The sequence below is a fragment of the Chinchilla lanigera genome, unplaced genomic scaffold (assembly GCF_000276665.1).
Source record: "Chinchilla lanigera isolate Chin_1 unplaced genomic scaffold, ChiLan1.0 scaffold00034, whole genome shotgun sequence".
Lineage (NCBI taxonomy): Eukaryota > Metazoa > Chordata > Mammalia > Rodentia > Chinchillidae > Chinchilla > Chinchilla lanigera.
The window spans coordinates 18159492-18185079 of NW_004955435.1; the positions used below are offsets into that span (position 1 = coordinate 18159492).

The 25588-nt window shown below is 35.4% G+C and overlaps 1 protein-coding gene across 1 annotated transcript in view; it reads left to right on the forward strand.

Moving 5' to 3' along the window:
- The window catches only part of Sycp1 (synaptonemal complex protein 1), a gene marked incomplete in the record, with an annotated part of 134560 nt that overhangs the window by 2319 nt on the left and 106653 nt on the right, over positions 1–25588 (forward strand). The window contains 11 exon segments of the mRNA XM_013516395.1: positions 212–347; positions 1580–1661; positions 1852–1895; positions 2414–2470; positions 3954–4118; positions 4795–4862; positions 5751–5824; positions 17795–17853; positions 19374–19443; positions 19994–20067; positions 21587–21695. Coding sequence (XP_013371849.1) covers positions 243–347; positions 1580–1661; positions 1852–1895; positions 2414–2470; positions 3954–4118; positions 4795–4862; positions 5751–5824; positions 17795–17853; positions 19374–19443; positions 19994–20067; positions 21587–21695 — 907 coding nt within the window.

The window sequence follows — 25588 nt, forward strand, 5'->3', positions numbered from 1 at the left end:
CGGGGCGTGGGGACGGCATTGGGACGCGGGGCGGGCGGGGGCGGGACGCGGGGACGTGTAGCCGAGGCCATGGCGCGTGGGCAGCTCCGCGGGGCTGAGGCAGCGGAAGCCCACCTTGGCATCGTCCCACCGTGCGGGGCACGGGCTGCGCCTATGAGTCCAGAGCAAACCCTTCCCACGAAGTAATGCAGGTCGCTCTCTACCCCCCGAGGCCTTAGAGATTTCCATGGGAAAAGGAGAAAATGGAAAAGCAAAAGCCGATCATGCTGTTCCTGCCGCCGAGGTTGAGCAGCAGCCAGGTGTCCGCGGTGAAGCCTCAGACCGCTGGGGCGGATTCGAACCTCAAGGTAGATTTGCGGAAGAATCTTGCTTTGACTGTCTTTTTGGCTTTAAGTGTGTGTAAAGGGCAAAGGGAGCTTTTCTTACTGGGAGTCTTTTCAGTAAATATGGTCTGAAATTTGAATAGCAGCATTTGAATGAATAATGAAGTATTCTTGTGGCTTTATTTATTAAGAGTCATTGCTGTTGTAGAACTCTGCTTACCCAGCAGGATGTGCTCCTGTGTGTCTGTCTAAGACAGGGTCTTGCTGTGCAGTTCAGGCCGGCCTTCAGCACATTTTGTAGCCCAGGCTGATCTCTAACTTGGAACGATCCTCCTGACTCAGCCTCCTGAGTGCTGGGATTACTGGTTTGCACCACTTCGCCGGGCAGGACATGCCCATTTAAATTTTCCTTGCTTACGTGGTTTTTCGGCAACTCCTAAAGACATGTACAGTGAAGTAGTAAAATTTACATTAAGAAAATTTCCGAGGAAGATTGGAAATATTTGTATAAATATTTACATGTGAGTACTAGTGTGACAAAATTGCAGGTTTTGCTTTGAGCTTCCTGGTGGACAAGATAAAGAGGCAAAATTCATTTATACAGTACAAGTTGCATTAGAACAGAGAAATTATATCAAGTTTCTCAGGTGGCACAAAGCTTTTGCTACTAAATTATTTTACAGATTTCTCATGCCGTACTTTATATTGAAGGTGGAATAATACAGTTAATTTCAATTTTATTTTATTTATTTTTTTGAGACAGTGCCTTACTGTGTAGTGCAAGCTGGTCTTGAACTCGCTTATGTAGCCCAGACTGGCCTTGAACTCACAGTGACCATCCTGCCTCAGTCTCCTGAGTGCTTATTTTTAATTTTACATGCTGTAGTAAATATCTTATGATTGCTAAAGCCAAAAGTATGTACTTTTAGTGCTTTACAAAAAAAGGCGTCATTTCTATTGAAAAACCAGAATAAAATTGAAGTTATGTAATAATCTATACTACTGGTTAAAGTAACTTCGTGAAACCTTCAAAGCTTGTGTTAAGTAATTTTTAGCTTAGTTTTATTTACCAGTGAAAATAAAATTTTTGCTTTGTTTACACTGCTAAAGTATTGGATATTTTAAACACTGTACATTAAAGAACTTATAATTACATTTATTTCTTGATCAGATATATATTGCATATTTGTGTGTTACATTGCAAAGTATCAAAGTGGTATGGAACAATACATTTAAGAACTTCTCTCTCTTTTTAGAATTTGAACAGATGTATTGAAGATGATGTCGGTTTACCATTTGCAATGACTAATCTCTCCCAAAATGGGGAAAATGACTCAGGTAGGGTCCTGGAAAAGTAATGTATTGGTTTACATAAAATCGTTTTATTATAAGTACTGTGAGTTATTGAAAATCTAAGTATTGTATTGATATCCTTCATATTAAAATTATAATAAGTAACAAAAATAAGACGTTGGCATGTTTAATAGTATTTCTCTCTTTTTAATACCATTTATCTCTTATCTTGCAGATCCTGCTTTACAAAATGTTAACTGTTCGCCTATACTTGAGCAGGTCAGTTAAGCAGAGTATATGGATATAACTCTAGTGTTGTGGGAATAATTGAGTCAATAGCATCCAGGAGCTCAAGAGAAGAAAGGCAGTTTTATTGACACTAGTGGACCTGAGAGGAATAATCGCCAAAGTCTGACGCATTGATTACAGAGAGCTTGTCTTTTTTTAAGGTGGCAAACAGAAGTTACACGAACGAGATAAACTTTAGCTGAAGGTTATGGTACAATGGGTATCTTGTGAGCATAGTTATATGTAGCAAAGTTGTTTTTAGCACATTCACAGACGTTTCAATTTGATGACAGATCATACAATTTAGCTAAGTTCAGTGGCAGAGAACAGAATGCCTACAGCTTTATTGAACAAAATGGCTGCAGTTAGGTCAGGATTTCTGCTTCACTAGTAGGTACTGACTGCTTATTGAAGAAGTAAGCTCTTTATTGAATTACTAGTCTTCTGCTTTAATTGCTGTTATTTGAGAACTCAGACATATTTTTTAATAGAAAACATTCATTTTTTAGGTTGATAATTCTGGCAGTTGCCACTATCAGGAAGAACTAAAAGATTCAGATACTGAGGTCAGATTTCCCATTTATTTTAAATTTTGTATAATTGGAGTATAATTTATTATTTACATATATTTTCTTTTGAAGTTTTAGAAGGATTAATATTTAATGTTTTCAAATACATTCTTTTAAGGGGTTATTTCTGCTCTATTTTTCTTCTAATGTCGCTGAAATACTAGGCTTATGTAGTTACCTGAGGTATAAAAACACCCAGTTTTTAAAGGACAATTTAATTTTAAATCATAAAAATTAAGAATGAGAGAAGGTAATGGTTACAGTATGTGAAAAGGCTGAGAGTCAGGCCATTATTTTCCAGAATAATCTTTGAATTAATAGATGAAGTAGATTATTTGGCATATTTATTGTGTAAGACGTTTGTTGGATGTGCTGTACTTTTGGTTTTTCAGATTTTTTTTTTTTTTTTTGGTTTTTCTCTGGTACCGGGAACCGAACTCACGACCTTGCGCCTGCCAGGCAGGCGCTTTGCCACTGAGCTAAATCCCCAGCCCCTGTGCTGTACTTTTGATGTTAGTTATAAAATTATTCATAGGATGTGAAGGTATTATCCTATAAATGAAGGAAAATTCAGTGGTCTGATAAAGTGCTGTCTTTATTGCTATGATTATTGTATCACAGAATTTAAAAGTAAGGAATCAGTTCAAGTATTTTGACAACAAACAGCTATGAGGAAGCAAAAGTCAGTTAGTTTTTTTTGAAGGCCTGGAGGGTGGAGCTCAGTAGTAGAATACTTGCCTAGCATGCAAGAGGTCCTAGGTTTCATCCCCAGCACTGTAAAAAACAAAATTTAAAAACCAAACCAAAACAAAAACACCCAAAATACACACAAAATCCTCTGGCCTTTACAGTAAAATATAAGTAAAATGGCAGGAAATCTAAACAAAACCTCAAATCAGCCTCAATGGAAGTTATGTCCTTGTATTCACTATTATTTTTGTCATTTTGAAAATTTCATGTTCTTGAGATTAACCCTCAGACTTTAGTTAAAACATTTCAAGAGTATTGTTAAAATTTATGGACTACTTTTTGGTAGTGATTTATTTTAGGCTTTACCCAGATAGATTCTTTTATTGACTAAGATGTTTGTAACATATTAAGCACATTTTAGTCATTTAATTTTATTCAGCAAAGTACAACTTAATTGTGATCAGTAACTTTAGTGAAGTAGCTAATACTGCTTGAGTAATTTAATTTCACTTCTTTTAGAATTCTAATTTATCCAAGGGTGAATTTAAGTTTTTTTCTGTCCTCACTAAAGAAAATTGTCTTTGGTTTATTTAGTTTCTTAACGTGAGGGGTTACTGAACTGGAGGAGCAGTGGGGTCTTTCTGCTTTAGTAATTTAAAAGAGTTAAGGTAGCTTTCATTTTGCTACTAGAGCATAAATTGAGACATGATTACCATTAGTATGTATACATGGGGAGCTGTAGTTTGCTTATAATTTTGAATAACTAATATCTGCAAGGATGTTTTAACAGAATTCAGAGCCAATGAGCACAATGTATTCAAAACTGTATAAGGAAGCTGAAAGGATTAAAAAGTGGAAAGTGAATGTAGAATCTGAGCTGAAGCAGAAGGAACATACATTGCAAGAAAATAAAAAGATAATTGAAGCACTACGAAAAGCCATTCAGGAGCTGCAGGTATAATAAAGTTTTGAATTACAGTACATAGAGTATTATTTCAATGTAAATTGGGTTAATGTGTTTTTATAAAGTGGACTTTTGAGGGACAGTGGTTTTTGAAGTTTCATTGATACTAGTTGTAGTTTTATTTTAGTAATGAGGACAGAAGACAAGACTACAAAACTTAATGTAAATGGTTAGGGAAATTATTGAGATAAAGCCTGATTTAATGATGCTGATTTATTGAAGAGGTAAATTTTTACTCCTATTACCATTTTATCTGATATAAATTGCTTTTATTATATTAAAATGTTTATATATAAAACTTTTAAGTTTGAAACTGTTTAGCTTTGATTTATAGTATAAAGTAAGAAAAGTGTTGAGAAAATGCAGATAAAATCACTTCAAAAGAAGAGAAAATAATGTTGCATTAAGATATTGTTGAATGCTTTTTGGATATCAGCAAATTTTATTTTAGATTGCTGAAAGTGAGACCCATATTCTTATGGGAAGTCCATAAGCTGTAACAAGAAATTCCTTTTGTGTGGAAAGAAAAGAATCCTTATAGGCTACTGTAGCATGTTAGTCAAGAAATACTTAATGATTGCACTTGTATTTATTTTATATTTATTTATGCTTAATGATTATACCTGTACTAAGCAAAATGTGATGAATGTTTTGTTTTGTAAATTAGTTTGAAAATGAAAGAGTAAGTTTGAAATTAGATGAAGAAATTCAAGAAAATAAGGACTTAATAAAAGAGTAAGTAATAATTTAACAAACTTGTTCTTTCCAAATTTATTAAGATAGTTTTAAAAAATTTATTCAATACTTTGTATGTTACAGAGTATTTATTATAAGTAAAATTCTGCCTGAGGGCTGTGGAAAAAAAATACCTAATCCATTCTGCATTCTTGCATTTGGCACACTAGGAATCACTGTCCAATAACTTCTGACATTTTTAAAATGCCGGGCATCAGAAAGAATCATTATTTGGTATCAGAAAAAGATACCTGATAACTCCATCTGTACAATTGCTTTGTATATTGTCTGCCTTTTTGCTGCGCTATTGCTATAGGTGCAACATCTGTAAAATAGAGCTCAGCTTAGTTCCAAGCTTATTTTTACTCTCAAATCCTTGTTTTTTTGCCAGTATAAGTTTATTTTTACAGAAAAATTGTAAGTTGGAAAATGGTGTCTAACTGCTGTGTATTAGTAATTTGTGCAAGGCAGCTAAAGGTCTTACCATTCATGTAATGCATGTGTAACAGCAAGTTACCTTTGTTTTGAAGGTTAGACATCTAAAACATTTTTTGGGTATTTAGTAAGTGAAAAGCCTAACCTGTCTTATTATTTGTGCATTATAACCTGTGTTCTGTTATTTCTTGAAAGATTATGAATAGCAATTTGGATAGAAACTTGTTAAGGACTTGTTACTTTAGCTTACAGGGAGGCAGTTGCTAAATTATCTTGCAGTCAGTTTACTGTTTCTTACAGTCATTTGTGTGTGGTACATGACAGATATTTAAAAAATTCAAGAACTATTTTAAACTTTGCTTAAAAAATTGTAATAATAGACTTCATAACTTTGGCATATGGTTTTGCTTTGAGATGATATTACACTTAGGCAAATGCTTTTCTTTGTTTCAGGAATAATGCTACAAGAAATTTGTGTAATATGTTCAAAGAAACCTGTACTAGATCTGCAGAAAAGCAAAAGAAATGTAAATATCTTGTTTTATGTGATTTTTTATCAATTTATTATTTACTTAGTGGCAGGAACACAAAAGACAATAATTTTTCATTATTTGAAATTAACTTCAATTTGAATAAGATTTATATGTGTCAGGCAGTTTCTTCCTATAAAAGTAGTAACAAGATTCTCCTTTATTTTAGTTTTGAACTGTCGGAAAGTTTTAGAAAAGAATGTAGTTGGGCATGGAGGTGCATGCCTGTAACCCCAGAACTTGAGAGGCGCTGAGGGAGGAGGATTGCTGCAAGTTATAAGGCCAGCCTGAGCTACATAGTGAGTTCAAGGCCAGCCTGGACTGCATGGCAAGACCCTGTCTCAAACAAAAAAGTAATGCATCTAAACAAAAAAAGCTAAGAAAACCAAAAAAAGGCAATGTGTTTCACTTGGCATTTATGGTTAGTCCGTATTGAGTTAAAGTGTTTCAGGGCTGGGGATATAGCTCAGTGGCACAAGCGCCTGCCTGGCAAGTACAAGGTCCTGAGTTCGATTCCTTGTACCAAAAAAGTGTTTCAGACTAACCTTCTCTTCTGTGGGGAATAACTGGAAAGGGCTGGGGATATAGCTCAGCAGGCACAGGCACCTGCCTGGCAAGTGCAAGGTCCTAAGTTAGATTCCCAGTACCTGCTTGGGGAGGGGGGATAAGATATATAGCCATGTTTATAACATAGTATGATAGAGGGTTGTGATAATATGATGGAGGGATGTGATAATATGATGGAGGGAATCATACATTACTGAATGTTTGGGTTAACAGTGAAATGTGTATATGACATTGGTCTTGTAAAATTGTAATGGTGGCTGTAGATGTAGCTTAAGGGTACATTGCTTGGCTAGCATGTGCTAGGCCTAAGATTCTATCCCCTGAACTGACAGAAACAAAGATTATAATGGAGCTGAAAAATTTCTCTCACTTAATGATGTAGCCTTTGTAATATCATAGCACAATGTATTACTCATGTATTTGTGGTAATTTGGTGTAAACTAACCTGCACTGCCAGTTGAGTGAAAGTATAGCACGTAGTTATGTTCAGTACATAATACTTGATGATGATGATAAACAATTATGTTACTGCTTTATGTATTTACTATCCTGTACTTCTAATCATTATTTGAATATACTCTTTCTACTTATAAAAAGAGTTAACTGTAAAACAGCCTCAGGCAAGTTCTTCAGGAGGCATTCCAGAAAAGGCATTGTTATCATAGATGATGTTCCATGTGTGTTACTGCCTCTGAAGACCTTCAGGAGGTTAAGATGTGGAAGTGGAAGACAATGATATTTATGATCTTGATAGGCCTATCACATACGCGTGTTTTTGTCCTAGTTTTTAACAAAAAAGTTAAAGTATATTTTTGTACAGTTACGCATTTGGTTTTGTTTTAAGCTAAATGTTATGATAAAAGTCAAAAATCAAAAATATTAGAAACTTTAAAAAGTAAGTTACAGTAAGCTTAAAGTTAATTTATTGAAGAAAGAATGTTTTTGTAAATTTAGTGTAGCCTAAGTGCACAGTCTTTATAAAGACTGTAATAGTTAATGTTTTAGGTTGTCACATTTACTCACCACTCACTCACTGACTTACTGAATTACCTAGCAACTTCCAGTCCTTTAAGCTCCATTCATGGCAAGTACTCTATGTAGGTAATCTACTTTTTATCTTTTATACTGTATTTTTATTCTATGTTCAGATACACAAATTTTTATCACTGTGTTATAGTTGCTTCTAGTATCTAGTACAGTGCTGTGCCAAACAGGTTTGTAGTCCGGGAGCAGTAGCTCATGTAGTCTAGGTGTGTAGTAGGTTATACCATCTAGGTTTGTGTAAGCATGCACTATGTTGTTTGTACAGTGGTGTAATTCTTAGCATGTATCCCTGTCTTTAAGTGACATATGACTGTACTTAAGAACAATGGTTAAGTGTTTATTTCCAAACTGAGTAGGATTCTCAAATTTCTCTTAATATTCAGATAAAGTTGTGATGTGTGTACCAAAGAGCATTCTTACTTTATGCATTTTTTTAAATTGTAAAGTAGAATTTTTTTCTTTTTGATGAAAGAAATAACTGATTATAAAAAAGTACAGCCTTTGCCATTCATTTTACATAAGCTCTGCTTTATGTCAAGGATCTGCTGGATAATTCCATCTACCTATTCTATCTACTTGTTTTTTTAGGACACACATTATTAGTTAAACATCTTAATTCATATGGCACAGTACTGCTTGACAGCTTGGACTTAAGATTCAGTCTGCTCAAATTTAGACACTTAAAATTTCTACCTTGAGATCTTGACTAACTGAATTACGTATCTCTCTGTCATTGTTTATTTACTTATTTTTGAGACCAACTCTCAACTATCTAGTGTAGGCTGGTCCTGGGCTCTTATGTAGTCCAGGCTGACCTTGAATTCACAGTGATTCTCCTGCCTGAGCCTCCCAAGTGCCAAAATCCACATCATGGTGTCATTGTTTATTAAAATACCTCTTAATATTGTTTTGACAGTGAAATGAGCTAATAAATATAAAATGCTTAAAAAAGTTCCAAGTGCTCAATAAATGTTAGTCCTTTAGTTTTTAGTAATGCTCTCTGCAGTACTGGGGCTGGAACATTCCCACAGGAAAACTAGTACTTTGAGTCCCAAAGGTCAAATATAACGAGATAATAATTATCTCTGCCTGTGCCAGTGTCAGTCTTTGAGCTGATCTTGAATAATAAAGCCTTTACCTTAAAAAAAAAAAGAGCTATATCTCCAGTTCTTTTAACTTGTGATAAGGTCCATTAACTTGCCCAAACTAGCCTAGAGCTTGCCATCCTCCTGCCTCAGTCTCCTCAATACTTACGATTATTGGGGTTTACCACCATACCCAGTTTAGCAACTTTTATTATTGTTACTATCTTCCATCAGTAGGTTCTTTATTTTTGATGTCTACTTGCAGTATTTTGCTTTTTGGAATTATGTAAACCTTCCAGAATGTACTCCCCCAGTACCAGCTTCTCCACTACATTCTGTTACCCCATTATTAGAAAATGGATGGTGAAAAGCAAATGGCTGGGGGTAGAGGATAATAAGTTAACTGCCTGCAGAAAGTAAACTGTGCCAGGCAGATGGGCTGCTATTTCTTTTCTCTGTTTTGTACTTAGCTAAGTTCGTGATGAGTTAATGGGAGAGGTTTGATGAATATTTTACTGTTGTTTTTCGGTGAACTTTTAAAATGGTGTAAGTTTTGATGAAAAAAATAACTCGAAAGATAATTTTAAAAAAAAGTAATACTTGCCTTATTATTAATGTAAGTACTATCCAAATTCTTGCCTTAAGATGTTGACTGGTCTTTTTGTTGTTGTGATTTCCTTCCTTCATTCACTCACTTCTTTTTAAGGTTAGTATGTGTAATGAAATGTTATAGATGCTAAGGAAAAACAGCAATGAACAGAGTTTCTACTCTTACGGAATATATAATATAGTAGGACGGACATAGACCAGTAAGTGAAGAAAAAAAATGTTAGGTAGTGATAACTACTTCAGCAGAAAATATTTTGGGATTGTGTGGAAGTTTTAGGTTTTTTTTTTTTTTTTTTTAGTTAAGTGACATTTTTGCAGAGACCTGAATAAAGGAAGGGAATGAACCCTGTAGCTATCTGAGGAAAGATGTCAGGCAGAGGAAGTAGTGCAAATTGAGGACTTGTTTCATATTTTTAAGTGACAATAATGAGGCTATTCTGTATTTTTTATATTTACTATTTTCTATGTAGTTTTCACCTTTTTGTCTTCCTGTGCTCCATTCAGAATACTTCCTTTTAACCTTTTTTTAGCTCAGTAATTCTCTATTTAGCTAATTCCTGTCCTAAAATTCATAAGTTGATTTAATTTTGTACTCTATTTTCTGGTTACGTTTTAGCTGGTTGTTTAAAATTTTGTAGTATTGTTATTTAAAATTTAATTTTCTTAAATGTTTTAAGCTCTCAACATAGTTGTATTATAATTTGTGCCCAATAATTGGAATACCTTAGTATCTATTTCTGTGGCCTGTTGTCACGTAGATTCTAGCTTTCTTGCACATTTAGTTATGCATTTTATCTTCGTTATTCAGTAGGTAATCTGAGACCGTATAGTTACGTTTTACTACTTTCTTGAATGAAGAGCAATTTTGGTTTATATCCTAGACATTTCAAATACATTATGTTGTAAGATTGTGGGTCCTATTAAAATCCATGTGGAAAAAAATTTTTTAAAGCAGGCAGTCAACTCAGCTCTTGCCTTTTGTGTGTAGAGTTCAGTGTCAGTTTAATTTTGAAATCCTTTGCTTGCTGTACTGACTGTTTAGGTAAGAGATTATCTGGAGTTGAGGTTTCAAACCCTTTGCTGTGTTACTTTCGGTGTGTCCAGAAAATGCACATCCTCCCTTTTCCCCATGAGACTTGGGGTAGGCAGTCCTTTTTTCAGCTTTCTCCAGGTGGGTTGGGTCCTCATTCCTTACCTCAGAGGGCATCTTCTGTTCATCTTCTGGCCTGATTTGTTCTTTTTGCTCTGGATAGCTTTGGCTATACAGGATATTTTGTGGTTCCATTTTAGGATTTCTTTTTCTGTCTCTGTGGGAATTACAGTGAATCGGTAAATCACTTTGGGTAATGTTATGGTTTATATTTGGATGTCGCCCCAAAGCCTCATGCACTCACAGGTGGGGCTTTTGGGAGGCAATTGAATCCTGCAGTGGTTATACTTACCAGTGGATTAGTCAGGTGATGAGTTTGTATCTAAATGTGATTTGGGAGGTGAAGCTTGGTTGGAGGAAATGGGTTATTGGGGGCATATCTTATCTACTCCTCCCTTGTTCTCTCTCTGCTTCCTGACTGCCGTGCATAAGCAAGCTCTCTCTGTCATGCTACCTGTCCTTGGAACCAGCCAACTAGGGACTAAAACTTCCACAAACTGAGAGCCAAAGTAAACCTTTTCTTCAAGTTGTGGGTGTTGGATACTTTTTTTTTTGCGCCGGGAGTAGAACTTAGGACCTTGCACTTGGCAGGCAGGTACTGTGTTGCTGAGCTATATCCCCAGCCCAAGGTTGGGTATTGTGCCCCAGTGATGAGCAAGTAACTAAAGTCAGGTAGTTATGGATATTTTCACAGTAGTAATTATACCAATCAATGAGTATAGGATGTGTTTCTACTTTTTAAATATTCACTTTCTTTCATCAGTGTTTTTATAATTTTAATGATAGGGATCTTTTACTTTCTTGGTTAAATTTATTCCTGGGTATTTTATTTTTCATAGTCATTGTGAATGGGAATGTTTTTGTCTTTTCTACCAAGAAATATTCTGTAAATCTCTATTAGGTTTATTTGATCTGTGTTTCTTGTTTTTTTTTAAATATTGTTGTCCCCTGATGAAATTCAGGTGTTGAAACCCTGTTGTTATTTTTATTACTGTTGTTATTTTGTGATGCTGAGGTTTGAACCCAGAGCGAGTCTGTCTTTCCCTTTAGGTCATTGCTGCCATGTAGGAAAGAGATTGTCCTTTGTATCTTGTACCTTCGTTGTAATTACTCTTTAGGTTCAGGAGTTGTTGTATTAATTCTTTCAGATTTTCTAAATAGTGATACGGGAAGATAAAAACGCCCAACCTGAATGATGTATGGGATGAGTTCATGTTCTCTAAAATCGAAAAATGAGTGTTAGGAACGACGGAGGTTAACAGCAGAATATATTTATTGTGGGAAAGAAAACTTCTGTCCAAGAGAGGGCCAGAAGGGGGGCCTGAGTGGGTTATCCCCCGACTCTGTCTTTTTTAGGGACTTTCATAGAGCAAAACCACGAGATGAGGTGGGTCCAAGGTGGGGGAAAATGGACAAAACTATGGTCATCCAATAAGAATTGCTCCGGTAAAATTGATTAAATTGGGATCAAATGGGGAAGCGAGTCACATAGCAAGCGGGCATGAATACAGAACAGGTGCTTTTCCTGTAAGGGGTTGGGTCAGGGACTCTTCAAATCCCGGATATCCATCCCTTGGGAGGTAAGAGGATGTGTTTGCGTAGTCCTTTGTCTTGAGTGAGGTCTGGCCCACAGGTATCTTGTCTTTCATGTTGGCTCCATTGAGGGCCTGGCCCTGTCTGACCGCCTATACTATTTCTATCTAACTCAGCTGCCTGTAACAATAGGAAATGATATTGTGTGCAAAAGGCAGTTTTCCTTTCTTCTCAGTGTATATCCCTATTACTTCTTACTTTGTTAACTAGGACTTTTAGTGAATGTTGAAAAGGAGTTATGGTAGTAGAGAAGCTTCTAGTTTCTTGTATGATGTTAGCTGTAGGTTTTTTTTTTTTTAAATAGATAATGCTTTATCAAGTTAAAGAAGTTGATCTCTATTGTTAGCTGAGAGGTGCTTTCTTCCTTTTTAAAAAAAATCATCCAGAGATGGATTTTTTTGCATCTATTGGTATGACCATGTAACTTTTTTTAGCCTGTGGTGTGATGGATTATAATGATTAAAATATCGAACCAGCTCTGAATGCCTAAGATAAATCCTACTTCGATTGTGATGCATACTTAATATTTTTGTCAGTCCTGGGATTGAATCCCAGGAAGTACTGAGATGAATCCCTAGCCCTGTTTATATTTTGCTGCTTCTTGAATTTGTAATCCTCCCTCAGCCTACCAAAGCAGATGGAATTACAAGTTGTGCTATTGTAGCACTGTTACAGCTCATAAAAAAGTGTTTACAGCTCATTGAAGGTGTTTACAGTTCCCAGAAGGTGTTTGCAGCTCCCAGTAAGCATTGCAGTAGGCCTTCACCAAAGAGCCAAGCACCCAACTCTCAGGGAGCAGGATTTTTACAGGATTTACAACCAAGTAGTAAGTATAGGAACAGAGCGATGCCATGAGTTGGTTGGACAGAAAATTACACTGAATTTCACCTTCTTTGCATATAACTAAGATAAATTAGACGGTTACATGATTGGCCAAGAAAGTTATACTGGATTCCATCTTTTTTGCATACAGGGGAGACAGGGACAAGAGGTTACATCAGTGGGGTGGGAGAGGAACAGAAATTTAACAGAGAATAAAAGGCCTATTGAAGGCTGGGAAGAGGGATGCTAAAGGGTGAGGGGGTGGAGCTCCTGTCTGGGAGCACATTTTTTTTTGCTTTAGTGCCACTGTACCTGGTTCTTTTTATACATTGTTCAATTTGATTTGCTAATATTTTGCTGATGATTTTTGCATACAATTTTCTTACAATATCTGTGTAAGGTTTTGTCATTAGCGTGATGCTGCATTATAGAATAAATTAGGATATATTCTATTTCATTTTATGAAAGAAATTGTGGAGTATTGGCATAATTTCTCCCTTAAGCATTCGTAGAATCCCACACAGTGAATCCATCAATCTTTGTGCTTTTTGTTTTAGGATGAAATCGATTGTTTATTTAACAGATATAGACATATATATGTGTGTGTATATGTGTACTTCTGTGCTTTTTTTGGCAATTGTCTTTTGACAATTTCATTTACATTATTAAATCTCTGAACATAGTTGTTCATAATATTATTATTATTATTATTTTTTTTTTTTTTTCTGAGACAGGGTCTCACTAAGTAGCCCAGGCTGGCCTTGAACTTATGGTGTCCTTCCTCGGCCCCCTGAGTGCTGGGGTTACAGGCAGAGTCACTGTGCCTGTTAACCCTTTTAATGTTCAAGGAATATACAGTGATGGTCTCTTTCATTTCTTTGTTGATATTTTGAGTTTTCTTTTTCTCAGTGTGGCTAGAGGTTTATTGATTTTACTGATATTTTTTAAAACTAGCTTTTGGTTTCATTGATTTTGTGTTTTGATCTTGTTTGCAATTTCACTGATTTTTGGCTCTTGATCTACTATTGTTTTTCTTCTGGTTTCATTGGACTTATTTTTCTAGTTTTTCTAACGTTGAAACTTAGATAATTGATTTTAGGTCTTTATTCTTTTCAAATGTATGCATGCAATCATATAAATTTTCCTGTTTTTGTTATATCCAACACTTTTTTTTTTTTCTGAAACAGGGTCTCTCTCTGTAGTTTAGCCTGGCTTAGAACTCATTTATGTAGCCCAGGATGGCCTCAAATTCACAGTGAAATTCTGTCTCAACCTCTAGGCTGCTGGGATAACAGGCATAAGCTATCATTCTTGGTGATACCCCACACTTCTTTTTGGTCCTAGGATTGACACCAGGGAACACTGAGTCACATTGCCAGTCCTTTTTAAAAATTTTATTTTGAAACAGTGTCTCACTAAGTTGAATGGCCTCTGTCTTGTGATCCTCTTGCTTCAGCCTCCAGAGTAGCTGGGATTATAGCCAAGTAGTGGTGTGTTGCACACAGTTTGATAGATTGTATTTTCATTTAATTCAGTATACTTAGTTCACTTAATTCAAAATATTTTAAAGTTTCTCCTGAAACTTTTTCCTTGACGCATCTATTTCTTAGATGTGTGTTGATTAATTGCCAGGTATTTTGTGATTTTTCCAGCTAGCTTTCAGTTACTGATTCCTAGTTTAATTCCATTGTGGTCTGAGAGTGACAATGTAGAATATCTGTGTACTATCATGCCTGTATCAACCACAGTTGTGGTTTTGATACTTTTTTTTTTTTTTTTTTTGTAATGGGAAGCAAACTCAGGACCTTGCGCTTGCCAGACAGGCGTTTGTGCCACTGAGCTATATCCCCAGCCCTACAGTTGTGGTTTTAATTGAGCATTTCATGTGACTTCATTTTCTTTCATTTCTTGACATACCCATTTTACTGCTTTTAAGACTTTTTTCTATTTTAAATTAGTATGTTTGCAGTATGTACTTTTCATGTACTTTTTTTTTCTTACGTGCATGATTTTTTTTTTTTCCTCTGAAGAACTTTAACATTTTTTGGAAGACAGTGTACAGGCAATAAATTTTCTCTTTTTTTTTATTTGGTTTTTTTTTTTTTGTTTGTTTTTCTCCGGTACCGGGAACCGAACTCACGACCTTGCGCTTGCCAGGCAGGCGCTTTTGCCGCTGAGCTAAATCCCCAGCCCCTCTCTTTTTTTTTTAATGTGATGTTGGAAAGGAATTTTATTGATCAGGCTTCTTGGTTACAAACAAGTCCACTTAGACTTGCATTTTATTTGTTTTTGTGGTGCTGAGGAATGAAGCCAGGGCCTTGTGCATGCAAGGTAAGAGCTCTACCACTGAGCCACATCCTCAGCCCCAATTTTCTCAATTTTCTCAATTTTCTCAAAGAGAAGAAAATACTCTTCACTTTTGAAGGATAATTCTGCAAGGTAGAGAATTCTGGATTTTGGTTTTTGTTTTTTACTCTTGAATTACTTCACTCTTGCACAGTTTTTGAGAAAATGTCAGGTATTATTCTTTTTTTTTTTTTTGGTTTTTCTCCGGTACCAGGAACCAAACTCACGACTTTGCGCTTGCCAGGCAAGCGCTTTTGCCGCTGAGCTAAATCCCCAGCCCCCAAGTCAGGTATTATTCTTACCTTTATTTCTCTATAAGTAGTGTTCTGTAATCTTTTTCCCTCTAGCTTGTTTTTCTTTGGTTTTCTGTAGCTTCAAGGTAATGTGTTTAAGATAAATGCCTCTTTTTGGCGTTTATCCTGTTTAATGTTTTCTGAGTTTCTTAGAGCATCTGTTGGTAGATGTGTGACGTTAATTTTGGGAAATTCTCAGTTATTGTTTGAAACACTGCTTCTGTTACTTGCTCTTTTCTTTCTGGTATTTGCATTTATGCATATTTTACACTTTTTACAGCTGACTTGCAGTTCAAGGATATTCTGCTCCTTTTTTGGTCTTTTTGGTCTTTTGTTTTTATTCTGGAAGTGTTTTATCTCCAAGCTCAGAAATACTTTCCATAGCATTGTCTTGTTTATAGTAAGCCTTTCATATCTGTTTCTGTGTTTTTGATCTGTAAATCCTTCTTAGAATTTTTGACCTAACGCTGAACTTAATAGACTTACATTACCTCCCCACAACCCCTTTGCCGAGTTATATATTGAGCCTGGGGTCTTGTGCACGGTAGACAAGCACCCTACTGTGAATTATACACACCTAGCTCCTGCCTTTCTGTTCTTACATGATATCTACTTTATTCATAATATCTACTTTATACATGATATCTACTTTATTATTCTGTTCTTACATGATATCTACTTTATTCTACTTTGTTCATGATATATTTACTTTATTCTTACATGATATCTACTTTATTCTGTTCTTACATGATATTTTACTTTATTCAGGAGCAGTAATGGTGAACCTTTTAGAGTTTTTAGATTTTAGAGTTTTCAGTGAGACTTTTTAGAGTTTCTCGAGACATTTTAGAGTTTTCAGTGATAATAAATAGCCTGCCTGCAGCACGTGTGCCATAGGTTCACCCCCACTGCACTAGACCCTTTAGTGCATTAATCAAAGTTATTTTTTAAATTCCTCATGTAATAATTGCAACTTTTCTGTCCTATCTGAATCTTGTTTTGATGTTTGTTCTGTATTGGCACACTGTATTTTTGCCTTTTATTATGGTTTATCTCTTTTTTTTTTTTTTTCCTTTTTTATCTTTTTGAGATAGGGTTTCACTATGTAGTTCAGGCTGGCCTTGAACTCACTTTGTAGCCCAGACTGAGCTTGAACTCACAGCAATCCTCTTATATCAGCCTCCTGAGGGCTGGGATTACAGTGCCCGGCCTAAAAAATGGTTTCCTTCCTTTTTCTTTTTTTGTGGTACTGTGATTGAACTCAGGACCTTGTGCATGCTAGCTGAACATTGAGCTGTATCCCCAGCTGTAACTTTTCTCTATAGCTGGATGTGATGTACCCAGTAAAGGAACTGCTGTAAGTAAATCTTTGGTACTGTTGGTAGTAAGGTGTAAATAGAGGTGAATTGTTCTGTTGAGCTATGATTAGATCTCAAGTTTTTTTTCCCTTTTTTGGTTTTTTTGAGAAGGGTCTTGCTATGTAGTTCAGGCTGGCCTTGAAATCACTTTGTAGTTCAGACTGGCCTCACACTCATTGCAGTCCTCCTGCCTCAGCCTCCCAAGTGCTAGGATTAGTGTGTGCTACATCTCATTTTTTTTTTAAACAAACTGTTGCCTGTGAACTTTGAACTTCATAAATACTTAGTATTCTATTCCCTTTCAGTGAGATAGGATGGCTAAAGTGGGCTGAAGTACTTTTCTTTTTACTAAAGAAAGGCTAGACAGGGATGTAGTTGGGTATTTTGCATCATCCATATGGAAGGATAGAGCTGGCTAGAATTGGTTGTCTCTCTTCCTCCAGGTCAGGCTCTGATAAAAACTAGCTGATTTTGCCCTGATTAAACAGTTTCTCCTAAGGGAAAACCTTGTAAAGAACAGGACGTATTAGCATATTTCAGAATGGTTCCTTCCCATCTCCCTTTAGAGCATGAGAGGATGTTCCTCTGACAGTCATGGTGGAAATATAATAGAGGTTTAGGAGGTAAAACTCACAAGAGTATTGCCCACCCCCCATGACTGGGTTCCCGAGTAGTAGTTATCGCTGAGATTTTTCACATTGTTTGTAGCTATTTATCCATTTCAGTTCAAGTTTTCTTATGCTGGCCATGATTCCCACCATATTTTCTGCCCCTGGGTTTCTACCTTGATAAGTTGTGATTTGCTCTAATTTTGATGGTAGTAGTTTTTTCTATGATCTTATTTCTCTTTTGGATCTAAGAAGAATTTTGAACTTTGTTCAGCTTTTTACTTGTTAGAATGGAGTAGCAGCTTTTGAGCTGCTTACGTACCAGATTGTACCAAAATTGCTTTTAATATTATTTCAAAAGGCTTAGAACTTAATTGTATCCAGATGCCCTTCATTAACATAGAATTTAAAATACTTTAATGTTTTTCTGAGATAGTTTGAGTCTTGTCTTGTCAGAATCATTATTTTTTTTTTAAATTTAATTTTGAATAGATGAGCATGAACGGGAAGAAACCAGACAAGTTCACATGGATTTAAATAATAGCATTGAGGTAAGTGTTAGTGAATATCTAAATATTTTAAACCGAGGGATTCCTAAATAAAGTAGACTGATAGCTACAAAGATGTAGACAACTGTTCTTGCTAAAAAGGTCATTACTTTTTGTTGATATTATGAATCAATAAAATTCATAGTTTTATGCTATGAGTATTAACATTTTGCTAAGTAGTAAGATTTTGCTTTACATGTTCATACCACTAATTTGTCAAATGTTTACTATGTCAGAGACCAGCTTATCGTGACATAATAATAATTGCTTCTATTACATTATAGTACGTTAATTTCAGAACATAAAGTATTAATCTGATCTGGCTCCTGCTTACCTTTGTTAGCTCATCTATTATTCATCACTTCGCTTTTCTGCTATAGTCGCTTTTCCTTTTTATATTTCTCAGTTTCGCTAAGCATTCTAAACTTGGTTCTTTAAATTTGTTACCTTTGTCTATAATTTGTATGTCCAAAATCTTATGTACATTTATAAGCTTGTTTTTTATTTCCTCACCTTATTTTAATCTGAATGTCTCTATTCAGTTATTCTGTATCTCCACCCCATTTAGCTTTTCTGAAGAGATTGAAAACTACTTGACATTTAATGCATATACGTACTTCTTGTATGTGTGGACACATATCTGTGTGTTTTTACACTAATATAAAACAGTTCTATCAGGTTAGAGACTTTGTTTTATATCCTGAGTGCCTAAAATAGTTCCTGAAATATAACCAGTACTCAGTAAATGTATAATGAGTGAATATATGAATGAATCTTATTTTACAAAGTAGAATTGAGCATCAAAGTAGGATTGAGGCTACCAGGTAATGAAAACGTTTGGATTCTTACAGGGAGAGAGATCACTTTAGTAAGGAAGAGAAAATTTAAATAAGTGAAAAATTACATACAGTATTATGTTACTAAGTGACTACACAAAATGCTAGCAGTCATTTTACTAGGGTCTTGCTATGCAGTTCAGGCTGGCCGTTTTTTTTTTTTTTTTTTTTTTTTTTTTGGTTTGTTTTCAGTAACGGGAAACCGAACTACGACCTTGTGCTTGCCAGGCAGGCGCTTTTTTTGTCTTTTTTTTGTGACAGGGTTTTGCTGTGCAGTTCAGGCTGGCCTTGAGCTCACAGCAGTCTCTCCTGCCTTAGCCTCCTAAGTGCTGGGATTACAGGCATGCACCACCACGCCCAGCACTGGGCATTCTTAATACATTTTTAGTAAATCACTTGTTTGAAATGATAGTTTGCATTATTCACAGTTAGGCATTTTTATATCTAGTTGATTACATGTTAAAATTAATGTTTTGAAACTTTGAAGAAAGGTACTTAAAAATCTAAGTAGTAGTGCCATTTTCTTAGATACAGATTGTAAAATTGCATAAATATGTGAAAATCATGTCTACTCTTTCGTAACCATGTTTTGTACTGTGTTTTGAAGACTGGAATTTGAATATTCAGCTATTCTTATAAAATTACAAAAACCTAAAAATGATTCTTCAAACTTAAACTATATTCCAGAAAATGATAATCGCTTTTGAGGAACTTCGGGTGCAAGCTGAGAATTCCAGACTGGAAATGTATTTTAAGTGTAGGAATCTCATTTAATTTTTATATTACTCTTTGGTATTTTAGTTTTTATTAGGTTTTGTTAATGTTTTTATCCTTTCAGTTAGATGACCTCAGTTATTTCATATTCTCATTGTTTCTTTGGTCTTCCTAAATCTTGTGAAATGTGGCCAAGAATTAATATATATTAAAATATTTTTGGCTTTAGAGCTACATTTTTCATGACATCAAACTTACTGTGGTTTGTATTTAATTTTTTAGATGTATAATTTGGTCTTTGGTATTTCTTTGTACAATACATGTTAATATAATTATGTATATACCTAACATTTTTATTTTAGATTATTGTGTTGTAAAGAATGAAGTTTTGTATGTGTGCTATTCCAAGGAGTATAGAATTTTAAGTAATAACTTCAAAATTACTAAAGTAACTATTTCACTAAACAAAATTAGCAGGGATATAGCAGTTATAGTGTTGAGGTAAATAAAGAAGTAAAATAGTCTTTAAATTTTGTTTGTATTGAAAAACTATACAGTTATGTTAAGACATGGTATCTTTTTTATTTTTGAAGTAAAGGAAGGTAATGAAAAAATCCAGCACCTTGAAGAAGAATACAAGAAGGAAGTAAATGAGAAGGAAAATCAGGTTTTTTTAAACAGCCCTTTATATTCTCTTTAAAAAGTTAATTTTTAAAGTTTTGATCAACACGTATTTATATGTATTTATGAGGTACAGTGTGATGTTTTGATTCATGTACACATTGGGCAGTAATCAGTGCAGAGCAGTTAGCCTGTTCATTATCTAAATTTATGAAGGTTTTTTGGTATATTCATTGAAATTCTTGTATTATGAGATATATGATGCTATATTCTTTTTGTTTCTAATTCATAAAATGCTTAAAATTTCAAAAGAAATTTGTATTTGTAGACTGCAGGACATGTTTCTCAAAGCATTTTCATATTACATTCAAATACTCAGCATTTTCATACCCAAATTAATTCTCAGATATACACACTGAATGCTTGGTTTTTAATCAGTAAACAGCCCACAGTATTTGTATCTTTTTTTATTGCTGTAAAAATGATTATATTTTATGAGAAATTTTGTTCAGACAAAAGTAATAGTTTGTTTTGAAATGTACTATGACACACCAAAGAAAGGAAATTGCAGTATTTGTTGCTTTGTTTTTTAATATCACATAATGGAAAGATTGAAAATGATAGTATCTTTTAACATTTGTAGAAATGTGAATTTCAACCTGATGCAGCACTCTGATTCTAGCCCTCTGGGAGTCTGAGGCAGGAGTATTGAATTTTCAGGTCCCACCTAGAAAACTGAGCAACACCCCCTCTCAAAGCAAAAGAATAAATGGAAAGGGGCTATAGCTTAGTCTTAAAGTTCCCCAGGGTTCTATTTCTAGTGCAAAAAGGAATGTTAGTTTCAGATTATTATTATGGCAGCTTTATTGCGTTCAAACCTTCTGTTTCCATAATAAAACGTGATATATAAAAAGGAATCTTCTTCTATTTCCCACTATTATTACACTTTTTTCCTTTCATTTGCCACAAGATATCTTGTAATCACAGTTAAGAAGGATATGTACTTAGACAATAATTTTTAAAAAATTGAAAAGTACAGAAAAGATAAAATTTAAAAATTTTTATTTTTTGTTAGTATATGTTTGCAGTTCATGCAGTTTACAGTCGTCTTTGGAGTTGTTGCATGTGTATATTACAGCTTATTTCTTTTATTTATTTCCCCCAAGACTGATTTAGGTGTTCCTTTCCTAATCCTATAACATTTTTGTCGAATTACTAATGCTATTCTGGTAGGGTTGTGTGTCTCCCAGTCTACATGCTGAGTTTCTTGAAGGTAAATTCCCTCATCTCTGTATACTCAGAACTTAGTTTTTGGTGCTCAGCAAAATTTATTGAATGAATAAACTTTGTTAATGTTCTCAGTAATAACTTGAAAGACATAGTATAATATTGGATATATAATACTAGCTTGTGTATTCACTCAATACATGGTTATTATGCAATCCTGTTAATTATATGCCAAGAACAGCAATCTGAAAAGCATGTAAACTGATAGTAGTTGATGATAAGTGCTAAGATGCCATATTTAACTTTTCATATCTATAATTTAAAAACATTTTTTTTAGGTATCGCTGCTGATGCTTCAAAGCACTGAGAAAGAAAATAAAATGAAAGAGCTAACATTTCTGCTAGAAGAATCCAGAGATAAAGTTAATCACTTAGAGGAAAAGACAAGTAAGAATTTATACAAGAAAATGTAATAATATGTCTTATGTATTTCTCCTATTCTCAATTTTGGGTTTCATTCTAAGTTTTGTTGTAATACTTGCTAGTAATCCTCAGCCTAGGTTGGATCAGTTGGAAGGAGGCATAATGGAATCACTAGGGGAGCATTCTGAAAGTCATTAAAAAAGGTATTTATTGTAGTAAAAAACGTGACAGAGGACTTCGAGAAGTTTTTTAAAAAAATAACAGTAACAGTGGAATAAGTATTTAAAGGGGGAGTATTTTGGGTGTATAATGTATAATTATACTTCAAAAAAATTTACACACACACTAGTTTTTGATTGTCCCTTGTAAACTCATCTTTTAAAAATTTTCCATACCTTTAACCTTCTTGAAAGTTTCAACAGTGTGCTTCAAAAAGACAAGGATCTATGTCTTTTTTTGTTTACTGATGCATTTCAAGTTCCTAGAACAGTGCCTGAAGCCTATGAAGTACTGAACAAATATTTTATAAGTAAGTCCTATGGGAACAGCATGAAAGAAGTTAGAGTAAGACACTTTGAAAGGCACTAGAAAAAAATATGTTTATATGTTAGATGATTAGTAGTTCCTTAGGCAGAGAATTCGAGGATGCCATATTGGAAGAATAAATGGCTTGTGTAAGTTGTAGAAATGTGAAATTAAGGGTTTATTTGGTTAATAGTGTGCCTGTATCTTACAGAAATCAGGCAGATAAGACTGTAAAAGAATGTGTGAATCCATTTATAATGGACCTTAAATGTCATGGCATGTTTAGACTATCTTATTGAATATTTTTAAACTTGTTCAAGTGACTGGATGTTTGAAAGGCATAACACATAGAAAGCCCTTCTAGACCTCATTGTGGCCTGGAAAAATCCTTTTCGTAATCTCATGTCGAAGTTACTGAAACTCTAATAAGTTAATTCCAGCCTACCACTTCCAGTGCAATTCATGGTGAGAGTAAAGACAGTAAGGCATATTTGTAGTTGTGGGGAGCCAAGGGGGTGCTAAGTCCAGCTAGTATGATGGCTAACTGGAACAAAGGCCTCAACCCCGAACCCAGGTTTCATTAATTCCTGAAGAGTGGAGTGGCTCAGGCATGAGTGACTGTGAGGGTGGTGGGAAGTATGGGAGGTATAGCGAGTGCCCTGAGCTGGGCTAGGTAGGAGGCCTGAAATCACCTCTTAAATATGCAGAGAGAGAGATGCAGAAAGAGTAATCTACATCACACAATTCGAGTCAGTGTCTAATGTTTTGGGGTTGGTCCTTCAGCTTTGATGTGTAATTTTTTATGCCCTGACATTGCTGGGGGAACATAGCTGTGACTCTATCTGGAACTGATTTGCAAGCGTTTGAAAAAGTTTGGTGATGCTGGCTAGAGAAACTAAGAATGTTGTGACCAATTTTCTTAGTCATTTTTCTTGTTGAGAAATCAGAAAAAATGATTCTGAAGCTTGACTGGAAAGCAAGTATCTGTGAAGTTGAGGCAAAGGAGAGTGTGGTTGCTGAAATTAGCATTTAAAAGAAGCCAGATGCTTTTCATCAGAATACTAGGAAAGATGGCTTAAAGACATGGTGAAGTATGCTAGACACCACCCTTTCCAGTCTCAAGGGTGTAAAATAGTGAAGGTAAACTCCTTTGAAAGACTTTGCTTTGAAAAGAAAGCCCCGGGGCACTTTGCTTGAAAAGGGCCATCTAGGGAATTGGTTCATTGGGATTAATTTCTCGGTGTTTAGCCATCACTTGGAGGCAGCTGCAGCCCTGTTCCAAGGGGGTCCAGCTCCTGCTTTCAGTGACAGGAGATCTTGGCATTGTTCATGTGTTGGTAGTTTTACTGGCATAGAGAATGCAAAAGTTGTGGGGTTGGGGAGGCTTCTACTCATTTCAAGTGAGATTGGGTGTGTTCAGGGTGGTATGGCTGTAGACTCTACTCAGGTTTCAAGGAAGTCCTAGGAAACCGGAAAGTGTGCCTATGATGGGGAAGTGTGTAAAGCTTTAAGAGTGAAACTGAGGGCTCACTTGAGATTCTGGGAAGTTGGGGATATCCAGAACATGGAATTCCTGCTATAAGGAATAGTTCAGGCAGTTGGTGGACCTAGGCAAGAGAGAGGCCATGTATTGCAGTCTTCAGTGCCACAGCAGTGGGGCTTTCCATGCCCTTTGGAGCTCACATCTCCCTGCATGTAGTCTGTTTTGAATACTAGACATGGAGTTCCAGGATTTAATATTTGCCCTGATTTCTGTTCTTTTATCCCCTTTTGGATGTGAAATGTTTACCCTGTGCCATTGTATGTTTGAAGTACTTAATTTTCTTTTATATTTGTAGTGGCTCACTGTTAATCCTTGTGATTTTCAGAAGTTGGCATGCCAATATTTTCCCATTACCTTTGTTAATTGGTTTCTAGTTTGATTGTACTGTAGTGAGGCAACATAAGCTGTAGGATTTCAATTCTTTTACATCTGTTGGGAATTGTTTTAGGTCTCACCTTGGTTTGTTTTATTGCATGTTGTTACATTTTCTTGAGGCACTTAAAAACTACGGGTCTTGCTGTTATTGGGAAGAGTGTTCTCTCATCCAGGTGCTTACTAGCTTGACCCTATTCAGCTTCTTTGTACAGGTGAGATCTGTTGAATTCAGGGTAATATAGTTACAGAGAAGAACGTTCTATAAATGTTAATAGTCGTTATTTTTTTTGATGCTTGCAACAAATTACCACAAACTTAATGGCTTAAAATAACACTAACTTATTATATAGTTCTGGAGCTGAGAAGTTTGAAGAATTTCATCATAACTTGAAGCCTTTATGATATCTTTATTCTTACTGTTGACTTCTAGAAAATCTGTTCCTTGCCTCTTTTAGCTTTTGGAGGCCACCTGTAGTATTCCTTGGCTTGTGGACCCGAACATAATTTTAACTAGTTTTTACGTTGTCATATTTATTTTCCTGCTGGTCTTGTAGATAGTCCTTCATGATTTTGTTGGGCTTACCTGAATAAAATGTAAAACAAAAATCTTCATATCTCAGTATCCTTTTTCACATTTGCAATACCTTTTTTGTATGTATGGAAGGTATCATTTTCACAGATTCTAGGAATTAGAATGTGGGTGTTTTTGAGGAGTCTTTTATTCTGTTTGGTGGTGTTGATTCTTCTGTAATCTTGATTTTCTAATTTTTCTTTGAGTTATCTAGAGAGCTGTGTTGTAAGTCTCCAAATAGACTGTAGATTTATGTTTCTTCTTTCAATTCTAATACTTCATGTATTTTGCAGCTGTTATTTGTGTGCACACATTTATAATTTCTATATTTTGGTAACTGATCTTACTGTAGTCCAGGTTAATAAGATTTAATACAGGACATATAAGCATGGCATTATTTTATGATACTCACCCAAAGAGCCAGTTCAAAAGATTGTGGGAAATCTGTCCACACAATAGAGACTCAAAGAATCCAGCTGAGATCCTGGATCCAAAGGCAGTGTCCTGCACTAGTCCATCTGAAGATCTAGAGCCCATAGCAGTGTCCTCCATGAGTCCAGTTGGAGGCCTAAAGCCTGCAACAATGTCTCATGCAAGTCTGTATCAAAGAAATATACTGGTAAGGCCCAAAGGTCAGTGGTAGAAGCTAGAAGGTCTGCACCAGTGGGATGAAGGATCTGTATCAGTAGGCTGAGGGATCTGCACTGGAGCCAGGAAGCAATGGTCAAGGTAAGGACCAGAGCTTTCCCCCGAAAAATCATAGCCATCCTCAGTGACAGTGAGGACCCGGAGCTCCTCTGATGATGATAACAGCTGAGCTCATATCAAGAAGACTGGTGTGACAAGTTTCTCCACAAGAATCAACAGCACACCATCTTCCCCTCCAGTTCTATTTTTATATTG